The sequence below is a fragment of the Lissotriton helveticus genome, chromosome 3_2 (assembly GCF_964261635.1).
Source record: "Lissotriton helveticus chromosome 3_2, aLisHel1.1, whole genome shotgun sequence".
In the NCBI taxonomy this organism is placed as follows: Eukaryota; Metazoa; Chordata; class Amphibia; order Caudata; family Salamandridae; genus Lissotriton; species Lissotriton helveticus.
This window is the reverse complement of record NC_136062.1, coordinates 85,964,618-85,979,188: the sequence shown is the minus strand read 5'-3', so window position 1 is coordinate 85,979,188 and position 14,571 is coordinate 85,964,618. Positions and strand designations below refer to the sequence as shown.

The 14,571-nt window shown below is 46.8% G+C and overlaps 1 protein-coding gene across 1 annotated transcript in view; it reads left to right on the top strand.

Annotated features, from left to right (window-relative positions):
* MYO5C (myosin VC) overlaps window positions 1–14,571 on the top strand; it is a 1,267,761-nt gene that overhangs the window by 721,356 nt on the left and 531,834 nt on the right. Inside the window, exon 21 of the mRNA XM_078684841.1 lies at window positions 736–882. Within this exon, the coding sequence (XP_078540967.1) occupies window positions 736–882 (147 nt within the window). The remainder of the gene's footprint in view (window positions 1–735; window positions 883–14,571) is intronic.

Below are 14,571 nucleotides of genomic sequence, written 5' to 3'. Positions count from 1 at the left end.
TGAGTACCGCTTCCCTTCCGCTAGCTTTTGTGGTTATTCCCCTTTCACTATGGGCGACATTCAGTTTAAGCCCCACTCATAGTCTGAGTCTCTGGAGTGCGACTCTGACTCCAACTAAAGTCAAAAGTGTTCCAGCACCAAAGCGCTGTAAGGCAGGCAAGTTACCCCGGGGCTTTTTGGCCGTTAAACAGTCTTACTTGCACCATTGTTCTCTGTTGGTAACAGAGTCTCAGTTGAGCTTATAACATGTGTCCTATGATAACATATAGTGCTTATTTTTTTTATGGGGGCTTTTGTACCTCAATGTTTTTGTGAGTTCAGGTGTTGTCCAGAAACAAATATAAATATTTTTGTGGAAAGACCCATGCTCCTATATAACTGAACACCTAGTCAGGTGCTAATATGTCACAATGGACCCTGCTGAACCTAAATTGTATTTGCCATCTGATTAGCAGATATTTTCCATTCTTCAAATGTAACTATGTATGTAAACTGTTTTCCTAACAATTTCGTTTATGAATTGTTTGTAGCATTGTGCAATACAAATGCTAATGTTACCCTCAAAATTAACAAAATTGCCCTCATAAATATATCTCACAAAATAATGTATCTATTTTACGATGTATCTTTATCCAGATATATTGCTAAAACTGCTTCTAAGTGGAAAAGTGTCAAAGTTCAAATTCGCCTTTGTATTTATGTATTTATGTATTTTTTCCATTTTTAATTTTAAAGATGGTGGAGGAACATAAGGCCCTAATACTACAAAAGTATGCCCGCGCATGGCTGGCAAGACGCAGATTCCAGAGTATTCGCCGCTTTGTGCTGAACATTCAACTTTCTTATCGGGTCCAGCGATTGCAGAAGAAACTGGAAGAACAGGTAGAGGACCCTAAGTATTTGTATAGTTGGTATTTTTTTTAAGTTATCCGATTGCATCCTCATTATGTTATTTATATAAAAACAAATGTTTGCTATACGGGTGAATTGCAATTTTCAATGCTCGCTTCATATGTCAACTGAAGTTTTTTCGTTGCTAAATCCATCGTTGAACATGAGTTCTGCCCAACCTGATTATGCAACTCCCTACCTAGCAATTTGCTTTATTCATTGATATTGCCTTGTAGCGCAAATATCTATGATTAAAAAAAACTATTTAGCTATATTCTGCATTCTGGTCTGAAACGGTAACACAGTTCAGTTCAGTTCATGAAGCTTTATTCGGTACAAAAGGATCGACCATAAAAGCACATATAAGGAAAATACATATACAGAAATCATAAAATTTTGTAAAAAGGTTTCAATACACTACAGACCAATGTACTAAAATATCATGCTTTTGCGTACACTGATGGATTTGATTAAAAACATGGTAGTATAAAAACAAATATCAGCGGATGTCATGTTAAAAATAAGACTCATTGCCTCATCCACTGTACGTATCCCATATTTAACAAATAAAGGCTTAAGGTACAAAATTCGAAAATTCAAGTACAATTTACATATAAGTAAAAAGTGCAGAGTGCTCTGTTTTGATGTGCCATCACACTGACACGGTCCTTTGGGGTGTTGTTTAATGTTAGGCAATGACACTAGCTCATGGACAATTCCGAACCTAAGCCTGGTTAAGACAAACTTGTGTGAAGGCCTCGTTACCAGTACAAGGTACGGCGGAAAACCTTCAGTGAGAGAGTATTTACTGCCGAAGGAAACAGTTGTCATGGACCGACACGAAGAAGCCCTCTTCTTTGCCATATTGTCCAAAAAGATTGCTTTCACATCTGATTTCGGTATAGCCAGTGCAGCCTTAGGATCGGCCATGACATCAAGATCAAAAATTTGTGAATAACAATCTATAACATATCTTAACCACGGCATTTTCATATACATGTCCAATGAGAGACAGTGTGCGATTACAGATCTGTTTAGGGTCTTTTCCTCCTGGAGCCAGATAGAACGCCATAGCATTAATGGTCTTAAGGCTAAAAGATCATTGAAATAATTAATGTCTAATTCCCGATGGGTCAATACAGGCTGATGAGGGCAGACATAAGAGTTTCTTTAAAAAGGAATTTTCCTCAAGCTGCAATTTATGGGCACTACTATGACCCCAAATAGCCGCCCCATATAATGCGATACTTGCGCATCTCGCTTGATAGATTTGCAGCATATCTCTTGTTCGTCTGTCCCCAATTTTTGCCGCGAATTTAAAAATACCATGGGCGCTTTTCGCCATTTTATTGCTGACATTTTTAAATTCATTAGACCACTTTCTATCATGGGAAAAGGTTATTCCAAGATAACAGAAGGAATAGACTGATTGCACCTTATTACCATCAATGAAAAAGGCGGTAGGTTTCTTATTTTTAGCCCCAAAGGTCATGATATGTGTCTTGTCCTAGTTGATCAGTAATTTCCTGTCCCTAATAAACAGAGAAAATCTATCCATCAATCTTTGCAGACCCAGCGGGGTCCTGGAAAGAAGCACGGCGTCATCACCGTATAGTAACACCGGCAGGGATGCGCCTTTTAGCCTCGGAGCGTCTGCTTGAACACCTTTTAAAATTCCATCAATTTCATTGATAAATAAAATAAACAATAATGGAGCTAAAACTTAGCCTTGTCTTATGCCGCGGCGTACGTCAAATTTGGGGGTACATTCTCCCTTGAAACGGTAACACGTTTTCCCTGTAGTGTCCTTTGCTCACCCTTGCAAACGTGGCTTTGGAACCAATAATAATAATAATAATAATATCCACATTTGTAAAGCGCACAATCACCCGTTAGGGTCTCTAGGCGCTGGGGGCCGTCGGGAAGATTAAGCAAGCTATTGCCCACAGTCACATGGTGCTGGGCTAACCTGCCGCCGGTGCCGGGGATCGAACCGTGATCCCCAGATTCCGGAGTCAGTCGCCCTGGCCGCGGCGCCACACCTCTTCCAAGGCTATACTCTGAAAGAAGGCGAGTGTTTCTCGATGTCAAAAGTTATGCAACACTGCTGATAAGGCAATACATTTAACTTGCTAATTATTGGTGCAACAATAAATACTGATTATTCATTAAAAAAAATTGGTTCTGAGGTGAAGAGTTTTTATTCAACACAAGCTATCCCAGGGGCGGGGCTCCGGTCAGATACAAACCCAAAAGAGTCCCCTCAAAGAATCGTCAAACCCGCTTGTAAATGCGTAATTATCCCCAGCAAGTCAGGCTTAAGCTGATGTTGCCGAGCTGACTCCTCAGCGAGGAAGAATGCAGGAAGCTGAGATCTCATGTTTGTTCAAACCATTCACAAAAAGCCGTCAAGCTGCATTAAACTGGCTCGGAAGTCGTATCTGGGCTGATATAACTGAGCCTGCATCTGTAGCTGTCAACCCATGATGTTTTCCAGATACATGGCAGACTTCATCAGACTTCAGGTGTTCTGGGTCAGATGCTTGCGCATTATATAGATAACGTATCAGAATATCGCTTCCTGCGGGGTTGCACACACGTCTGGCTGTTGCTCAAAGTCAAGTGAATGCCTGGCGACACTTCTTTGGGGCCCATTGGCGAAAGGGGGGGGGGGAAGAAAGCACCAACCCGAGACTCAATGTAAGTGTGACAAAGGCCGCTTTATTGGAAGCAGGTGCATCCTACACAACAACATCCTTGGCCTGCGCCGCACAATCTAAACCTCATAAATATGTAATTTCCCGCCTCACCCCCACCCCCTCCCCTAACTGATTCCCACAGTCCACAAACAGTAACAATTAGCATAACGTCAATTTGCCTCTCCACCTGGCTAAATACTTTGTTGTGCTTGACCTACCCCCCGATAATCCAAAACAGTTCTCCTACTCTTCCCCCATATATTAGGGAAAACCGCCCCTAAATACAGAATGCACCCCACACCTGCTCCAGCGACATGAGAAAACCCCCCACCCACCCAAAACCCCCTTTGCGCACCGAATACAAAACAGTGTAAACCGCCTGGAAAAAACCCCGGCGCAATTCGCCACCGGGCGGAACACGTGTTGGCTGCCCACATTGTTACCCATACAATTAAAGAGCAATGTTCCCCCAAAGCACGGACTCTTCTGATTCTATTCATACCAAAAGGACTGAGCCTAAGGACCCCAAGATGTAACATCCAACACACTCATCAACCCCTACAAAACCCCCTATTTGCACCAGCCTCCAACAAAATTGAGCCCGAAAACCCCCAACGCCCCCAAACCCCTGCAACGGGAGCTCACCCGGAAAGGGGCGATGCCTGCCCGTGGGCCCCCCCCCTGAATCATGGCCCAGGGAGGGTGGGAGGGAAAAATCGTTGTACCACCGCCACCCCCCGCCCGGCGGCCGAGACACCTCACTTAAAATGGTGTCTCAGCCGCGAGGGCGAGCGGAAACCACAGCCCAGCCCCAACGGAAACTCCACCCAAGCCCCGCCCCCCAGCCCAAAAGCTACCGAACAAACCAACCCGTCCCCGTTTGGCGCCATCTCTACCCCCCCCCCCTTTCCCCGGCCCCAAATTCCCCCGGGCGGGGCAGGCCTCCCTTCGGTCGGCCGCCCCCCCCAGGACCCCATTGGGGCCCATTGGCGAAAGGGGGGGGGGGGAAGAAAGCACCAACCCGAGACTCAATGTAAGTGTGACAAAGGCCGCTTTATTGGAAGCAGGTGCATCCTACACAACAACATCCTTGGCCTGCGCCGCACAATCTAAACCTCATAAATATGTAATTTCCCGCCTCACCCCCACCCCCTCCCCTAACTGATTCCCACAGTCCACAAACAGTAACAATTAGCATAACGTCAATTTGCCTCTCCACCTGGCTAAATACTTTGTTGTGCTTGACCTACCCCCCGATAATCCAAAACAGTTCTCCTACTCTTCCCCCATATATTAGGGAAAACCGCCACTCGAGGGACGTGCTAACGGTCCTCGACCCCCCCCTTAGGACTCCCCCCCAATGGGTAGGGCCATGCCCTCCATCACCACGTACAGGGCCATGCCCTCCGCCACCACGTACAGGGCCATGCCCTCCGTCACCCATGTATAGGGCCATGCCCTCCGTCACCCATGCATAGGGCCATGCCCTCCGTCCCCAATGTATAGGGCCATGCCCTCCGTCACCAAGGTGTAGTGCCATGCCCTCCCCCCCCAAGGAATAGGGCCATGCCCCTGCCAACGTATAGGGCCACGCCCTCTGTCACCACGTATAGGGCCATGCCCTCCGACACCAAGTATAGGGCCATGCCCTCTGTCATCACGTATAGGGCCATGCCCTCCGTCACCAAGTATAGGGCCATGCCCTCCATCACCAATGTCTAGGGCCATGCCCTCCGTCACCACTGTCTAGGGCCATGCCCTCCGTCACCGAGGTATAGGACCATGCCCCCCGTCACCCACATATAGGGCCATGCCCTCCGTCACCCACATATAGGGCCATGCCCTCCGTCACCAACTTATGGGGCCATGCCCTCCATCACCACTGCATAGGGCCATGCCCTCCGTCACCAACTAATGGGGCCATGCCCTCCGTCACCCCTGCATAGGGCCATGCCCCCCGTCGCCAATGTATCATGATGCCTTCGGTCCCATGCACAGGACCATGCCCTCCGTTACTAACGGGGCGTGCTTCCTGACCGCGGAATCGAGCTCCCTACGAGGTATGCCGCACTGAACCGGGGCCGTGCTCCCTCTCTGGCGCCCAGGGCCCCCCCCTAAACAGAAGGCCTGAGCAGCCGCCCAGCGCCTGCCAGCAGTCCGCTGAAACCGGCCGTCCCACCAGAGAGAAGCCCTCCGGATGCGTGTCCCACACCGGAGCCCGTCCGCCAGGAAGAAACCCCTGCCGCAGTGGCCCCACATCCCGCCCCATCACCTACCATAACCCGCAGCCCCCCACCTGGCGGCGTCACCGTTCCGCGTCAGCCCCCCCCCCCCCCTCGCGCTTTGACCCCCCCCGTCCTCCGGCGGGCGTGCTCCCTGGCCACGGAGTCGAGCTCAATACGGAGAATGACCACACCGACATGGGACCGTGCCTCCTCACCGGCGCCAGGGAAGAAGTCCTCCACACAGTGCGTCACCTACCAGAACCTGTCCGCCAGGAAGAAGCCCACCGCAAGGAACGTACCTCTCACCTACACCCGACTTGAAATGCCCGCGGCCAAACCGCGCCCCCGTCCCCGTTCACGCCGATAACGCCCGTATCGTCCGCTCGAGCCCCCACCCTGCACCCAGGCCGACACCCCAAAAGTATACACCTCGGGTCAACAAAATCCAGCCGTAAAGGATGTCTCTGCCAATCGACAAAACGTTAATTATGTTTTGTACATATTGCATGAATGCGAGTCCCTCAAACCTAAACGACCACAAGGTCAGTTATTACACCTTACAGTGGATCATGCTCGGTAATCCTCATGTAACCGATGCCAGGGATGAACAAGGTGTACCGAGTGTCTGAACAAGCCATCCCCAATTCCCTCACAAAAGTGGAAAGTACTTCCTTAACACCTAAATTTCATATAGGCGGAGCCCCTCCGTCCCCACCTGCGTGCTATGTGATTCACAGATGAGGTGGTGTGAATCCGCGGATTGGACCCCCCCATTGTGCCCCCTCCCCCACGTTCCCAAGACAAATACCCAATGTGTTTCTACATTTCCCTATACTTGCGCGCATGCCAAACCTTTCCACGCCAAATGTGTTCAAGCTGAAGCGCTATCTGGGCCTACATTCTAGTGAGCCCTCATCCCTTCTCAACGGGTACTAAATTATGTACACCAACCACACCAAACTCTAATCCAATGGTCTGAAGCACTCTTGTGTTAACTTGGACCTGCAGAGCCCGAAATGTCAGGTTGCATACCAAGGCCCACCGATGGAATCAACTCAGATCTGTGACCGTGCCAGCGGCTGACAAGTGGCAGCGCTCCCTCCCTCATCTCCTTGTGATCACTTTTCTGAATAATCTCTGACCTTTGTTTACTAAAGGAGTGTTGCATGAGCAGCAACCTCCCACCGACCCAATTCCAGTTTTGACCTGCTTTCCACCATCATAACCGTGGTATCGCCGTAACTATCCGGAGTATGTAACAAATACCACCACTCCCTAAGCGTTGACTTACAAGGCTGCTCTGTACTTGCGCACTCTGTGTCCAAAACCACATATAACGCCATACGAAAATAGTGAGCTTCCTTGCCTATTGCTGATAAGACACCCTAAACACCCTATGACTGACCTGTTTGGTGTCTATTCCATCAGTGCAGAAAAACCAAACCCTCAGGAAATGTATGGCGTCAGGCACTTTATAAAGGCAGTTAAATGCTAAATCATTCATCAAATGCAGGTGGCACCCACTATGTATGAATGTATCCCATTTAAAGATGCCGTGTTCAGGCTACTCGAATGCTTCTCAGGACAGGGATGGCGTAGTACACTTGAGTCACGATCTCAAGTGTCCCCCAGTAAATGCGCACCATCCGCTTCCGACACACACACCATTCACCAACACACCCGAAAGAGCAGCCCTCCGGAAAACCCCCATGCTGACCACACACAAGCGCCGCATATTCTGCAAAAGTGCCTTTCCAACAGAAGAAACCTCCTGATCCCATTCGACTTCCCTCACGCCCTCCCACATCATCATGGTTCTATTCCCTGTGAAGCACGCACTCCTTCCCATACGGCTTCCCTCACGCCTCCCACATCGTCATGTTGTCATTTCAAGTTTGCAGGTTTCGGAACGCCCTATACATACAACACAGGCCTGCATCAAAACCTCTCACATACCCCATAGCTGTCCCCTATCAGTAACCGTGATACGAAGAATATTCATGCCAGACATGAGGTAAGGTCCCAGCCAACGCTACCAGAAATCTGACCGCAAAGCACATTGCCCAGCTAGAAGCCGCTTAACTGGCGCCTGCCAATTTGCCCCCAGAGATTGCTGAGCATTTCAAATATTCGCATGATTCAATTCCCGAACGATGGTAAAGTGCTACGATCAGGGCATGCATGCCGTAATAGACCGAACGCCGAGCAGGGCCCGGTTCCCTTCAGCCTTTGGAGCAATGGCCACTCCTAAACGTAACCCTATTAGCACTAACCTGTCCGCCATCCGATGAGTCGACACCTCAAGCAGCCGCAAAATGGCCATAAAGAGCAGGATAGCCAATAAACATGACGAAACACCTCCTAACACCAACTAATAACAGCCTAATTTGACTCCCCTTCAGGCTCTAGGCAACAATATACGTCACGCCATAAAATTAAGGTTTGCACGGCGTCGCGCATGAAATGGCTATCAGAGCACATTACTATACAATTTGTCATCCTTGACCCCACACGTCGCGCCTGAAATCGAGGCTATCAGAGCACCCTACCATACACTCAGCCATCATTAGCACATAAATACGCGAGCGTGCACAACGTATCGGGGGCCCGTGAACGTCAGCGAAAAAAGACATAAGCCCCCACCCTCAGATTACTCTCGTAACTGAAGCCCGCAAACATAAACTAAGGCAACATCCCATAGTGGAAACGTGACGATCATGCAGCAACCGTATCTCCAGGGAACAACATGGAACCCTGCGGGGAGCTATCCCGTACTCCATGCACCCTCCTTTGTAACCAACATGTCCCCACGTAGCCAGGATTCAGGCCGTTATCCCACCGCTTACATATAGGCACAAGATCAATGTGACATTTCAGTCCCTGCTGCAATGCTAACCAGGCACAGTCTCGGCCGCCCTACCCAAACCTGAATGCAGCCCGTCCTCTGTACCGTAGTTGTTCCGTGTCTGCCCCAAAATACACCCCGGCGGCCGCATGGACCCTTCGGGTATGGGCAGCGGGACTCACCTAGTCCCACGTGGGAGCCTGACCGCCCGCACCAAGCAGAACAGGCCCATCCGCTCGGTCGTGTGGAGCCGCATGCTGCTCACCCGAGCTCTTCCGGTCTCCCGCGCTGTCCGTGACGCATCCAGCCTGCAGTGAATTCCCCGGACGATGTCAAACAATTGCCACAGTCCAAAAGTCCCTTGTGACGGCATATTGTACATTCCGATGACACGGATGCTGTCACAACAATTTACACAGTCCGAAGTCCAAAAATCGTTGTACCACCGCCACCCCCCGCCCGGCGGCCGAGACACCTCACTTAAAATGGTGTCTCAGCCGCGAGGGCGAGCGGAAACCACAGCCCAGCCCCAACGGAAACTCCACCCAAGCCCCGCCCCCCAGCCCAAAAGCTACCGAACAAACCAACCCGTCCCCGTTTGGCGCCATCTCTACCCCCCCCCCCCCTTTCCCCGGCCCCAAATTCCCCCGGGCGGGGCAGGCCTCCCTTCGGTCGGCCGCCCCCCCCAGGACCCCATTCCTCTTCTTTTTTCCATAGTTACGAGCCACAAGGGCCATGGTAGAGATATTTGAAAGGTGTAAATAGCTACAGTTTTTGGAAAACTACCCTCCAATCACCCCATGCCAGAATATTTCCTTCCATCTGAGTTTGCCTAGTTTCTGAAAATCTCCCAGAGGCCTGAGCAGTCCAAAGTTTCAACACGACATTGATGGATGAATTCTTTCCCGGCTTCAGCCCTCCTTTTGTTTGTGTGTCCCATCTAATGAGAGCACAGAGTAAATTCTAACAATAACGTGCCAACAACAAGACACTGCTGTGCAGCTGTACATGCAAGATCCAACGAGTTCCCTCCTTGAACCAACAGGAAGACAGAGGAGCACTTTCGTTTACAGTAAACACAGCACTCATGGGGCTCAGTTGGGCCCTCCATGTCCTTTCCATTACCTTTTGTCTGTCATTCTGGGAGGAGCCAGATGGGGACCTTAGGTCTCTAAGAGGTGTCCACTTTATTCATTTGCATGTTTTTGAATTAATTACGCTTCTGCGAGCCAGGTGTGGAAATTCACTTTAATCCATCCGATTAGAAAGTAAGATAATACTGCCTTCCTTCACAACTCCCTTATAAGTCTTGACTGCAAGGTAATGGGATTCTAATAGCTGTTACCAGAAGAGAAATTAATAATTATAGGCTAAATGCACGACCCGCGCTCGCAAAAGGCAGATCGGCCTCTTTGCTACTGCAAAAAAGGGCATGTACAAACGCTATTTTGCAAGTCAGTGACTCGCAAAATAGCGTTTGTGTCTCTCGCTATTAGGAAGGAGCGTCCTTCCTAACACTTGCAGTTTACAACCTACTTCAAGTAGGTGGTAAACCACTTGCAAACGGGATGGGGCCCCCTTTGTGAGTGTGTGAGAGAATATTTTTTAAGAGCAGGCAGTGGTCTAGGGACCACTGCCTGCCCTTAAAAAATGAAACTGAAAAGTTTCATTTTTCTTTTTTCAATGCATCTTGTTTTCCTTTAAGGTTTTAAGGAAAATGGGCAGCATTTATAAAAAAACTGCTTTATTGAAAAAGCAGTCACAGACATGGTGGTCGCAAATCGAGCTTGCCTCATGAATATTGATGAGGCATGCAATTTGCGATCCCATTGGGAATCGCAAACAGTGTCTGAGACACTGTCGTACATCGCATTTTGCAAATCGCAAAATGCAAGTATCGTACATCTGGCCCTATATGCATAGCGTTACCTGTTGAGCGCACTTCAAACTACCTGCCTTTTCACCTTGAAGCCTGATTATCTGACATTTTGTTTCCAAAGACAACATTCTTCCCACTAAAACCAATACATTTTTAATGAGACCATTTTCATGTGCACTCTCAGAATTTGAATTTATAAAGTGCAACAATGCTCAGGAAAGAGAGTCTAGGTGCTGGAAGACCATACAGATGAAAAACATGGGGCCTTGCTGAACGTTTGTGTGAAAATCAGGGTTTTTAGGTTTGTTAAAAAGAGAGATCCATCGGAAATGGATACGGAGTGTGAGAGACAGATTATTCCATAGCTTTGACCCGACTGCAACTGCAGAGGTACCAACCCGTCTAACACATCAATATTTCAGTGGTTGTAGAATAGAAGAATTAGCTTATTTTAAGGACCTGGTTGGAATGCAAGAAGAAAAAAGATTCTGAAGAGTGGTAGGGCCTGTATTGTAGGCTGCTCTAAGAATCTGTGATAGGACTTTAAAACGGATACTTTAAACTACCAGCAGCCTATGAAAATCTTTCAAGCTGGTAGAGATGGACCTGATAATGTTAAGTACTAATCTTGCAGCTGCCTTCTGGACTATCTGAACTCTGTCAATGAGCTTTTTGGATACCCCCAGTTATAGGGCATTCGAATAATCAAGTCTGGATGTAATTAGCCCCTGGACCACAGTCTTCCTGTCCATAACAGGTAAACACAAGAGAATTTTGTGAAGGACTTTTACCTATCAAAATAGGTAGATGTTACCGTCTGGTCCGATGAACCCTTCGCTCTTAGGTTTTTTCCCTCAATTGATAAGCCTTTTTTTGGCTAATTGGGGTAGTTTCTGCTTAGGCATCCGTAACATTTTGTCCACATTAACTATCCACACAAAATGTGCTTTTTTTTGTCCAACTTCCTGGGGATTCTAAAGGTAGCAAGTATTTGTGGCTTTTCCTGAAAGGAACCAAGAAAGTAACCAAAACATAGCAAAAACTTGAGGATTTCGGAAAAAATAGGAAAAAAGTGCGCTGCCCAAAAGTGTCCGTTTTTTCTTCATAAAAATTGAATAACATATGGTTTGTTGTACTAAAGTCACCATTTTCCCAGTTCTCAGGAACATACCCAGCCGTATCAAAACACTATTTTTTTTACTATCGTTTTGGCATTTTTCAAAGAGGTAGCCCACTTTTTCTATTTTTTATGCTTATAATCTACTTATAGTTTGTGGTGCAAACCAGTATGAAACACAAGGATGATCCAAGAAAGCTATATATGTTTGAAAAGTAGATACATTTCTGAATTAAGCAAGGGGTCATATGTGTAAATCCCTCACAGTTTCCCCCCAAAAAACGAACTGTTGGTATAAAGAAATATTGAAAAGGAGTACGAAAAATAGTAATTTGTCACAATGTTTTATCTGCAACTTTTTGTCACAATGGCTGATTTACAAAAGCAATGGAGCATTACGAACACTAGACCCTTCTGGTTGTGGAAATATATAGGGTTTGTAGGTTCTACAAGAAACCGGGGTACCCAGAGCCAACAGCTGGACTGCACCGTACAATGGTTTTTCATTGTGTACTGAGTATAGACCAATTCATGTGGTGACATATGTAGAGTAAAAATAAGGTATCAAGGTAGCCTATGTATTTCTGAAATGGGCACAAAATATGGAATTCATGAGCAGTGGTTATTTGTACATCTCTGAATTTGTGGGTACCCATACGAGCATATGATTCAGAGGGTATTTTTCAAAATGTCTTCTTTCTTACACACTGGCTAACATTTGGAAGGCACAAATTCAGCAAAATCCAATTGGTAATAATAAATATCCTACTATTCTATGCCTCCACGCGTCTTCTGATAAAAATGGTACCTCGCTTGTGTGGGTAGATCCAGTGCCCGCGACAGGAAATGTCTTAAAATGCAACATGGATACATCACATTTTTCCACTCAAACGGACCCGTTTTTTGCAAAGTGGGTAGCTATGGATTTTGGACCCTACTCAGCCGGCACCTAGGGAAATCTAACAAACATGACATATTTTTGTTTTACCCAAAATCGCTAAAAAACCTCAACCTTTGACTAAAAAACACATTTTCCTCACATTTCTTTGATGGAAAGGTCTGGAATCTTTGAGGAGCCACCCACTTCCTTCCACCTGTGAGCGCAGGTCAAGCCTTTGTCTACCCCATAAACAAGTTCTGGTCAGTTTCTCTACCCTCATTGGGTTTTGTGCCACCTTGACTTGAAACACAATGGGGAGGCAGGCCAAGGTGTGAGCTTCATCTGCCACTGACAAGGTGGGCATCCTTTTAAGCTCAGAAAGGGGCTAGGCCCAGACCCCTAGACTGTCCTGTCAAGTGAGTAGTCCCCCACCCCACACCCAGAGCCCTTTGTCCACTGTCTGGAGGCAATACCAACCAATTTCAAAGCTTTATTCGACAGCTGGTCATAAAAGCAGAATATACATCCTATCACAAACATTATAAATACTACCTAACAAAAAATTTACAATGTTAAAACGTTATTAAATCTTTATAGCTGTCATTTGTAGATTTACATTTTTTTTTTAAAAGAGTATTTTCAAACAGCTAAAATTATGCATAAAACGAAATCAATCATATGTTTTTATAGATGTCTTAGAGTTCATTAGCTAACTTCTAGAGAGTTTAAAGTGCAAGTGCGTATGATCCAAGCCCACCTTAGAAATTTAGCAACGGCAATAGCTATACAGGGTGAGCAGTCTGTCTCTAGTATCCTTAGAGCCTCAATATACCTCAGGGTGCCCAAGTTGATACACGTTGGTTTTAGCCACTTACGACGAGGGCTTATGTAAAGGGGACATACAAACAGCATGTGAGCTATGTTCTCAGTCAAATCTTTACAGTTATGACATTTGTCATCCCGGTTTGCTGACCATTTATAGCTAAAAGCTTTTACAGGTAGGGTTCCAGTTCTAAACTGGAAATACAGCTTTTGGTCAAACGGACCCTCTATATTATCCCAATAAGCCTCACCGAGTGGGCGAGGTTTAAAATCAAGGAACCGTCCTGTTAGATTAGTGTTTACACAGGTACTATGGGTGGACATCCAGATCATTTCCCAATACTTTTTTTTCAGAATTATTTTTGATGGGAACCTTGAGACGTCTGCATCTTCCCATAGGTGGTCAAGCTCCAACTTTGTTAATAGGCCCCTTATCTCTTTAATTACAAAAAGGGGGTGGTGATGGACAGAGTATCTGAGTTAATCAGAACACTCCTACCCAGTCAACAGATCAGGGCTATGAATCGTTTTGGCCACCACCAGTGTGGAAGGGTATACTCAGATGTGAGTCCCTTGCTCACTGCACCATCAGGATTCAAGCAAGCCGGGCCAAAGACGGCTGTAATGCCAGAAACCGGTCCCCGGAAGCTTGTTTCCTTTCCAGTAAAGAATTGGCTTGGTAGTTTGGTCTGCCCTGTTCCCATGATGCACTGGGCCAGGGTCAGACTAATTTGCATGTAGCCAGGTTCTGAGCTGGGATGGTGCAGTGAGCTAAAAAACGGTGATGGATCAAGCCCTGATCTTTTGACTGGGTAGGAGTGTTTTGCTTAATTCAGATACTCTGTCCATCACCACCCCCTTTATGAACCTTATCTCTTTAAGCCATTGAATAGAATGAAAGCGATCTGTCCTAATTATATCGTTTAGTGCAAGGGCATAGTGGACTAGTTCTGGTGTTGTCCAGATACGCCTCCAATATAGTAGAGGCCGTAACTGTGCTATATCCTCAATTTTATTCCTGCCAAGATCATATAAAAGCGGAATGGTGGGAGTACTTTGGGGGACCCCGACCAAACAGCGTAGAAATTTATTCTCCGCCATTGTTAGTTGGTTCAAATTATTAAATCCCCAAAGTTCTGAACCATACAAAGAGGCACTTATAACCTTCATGTTGTAGATCTCTAGGGCAGGTGTAATTGGCATGGTAAAAGAA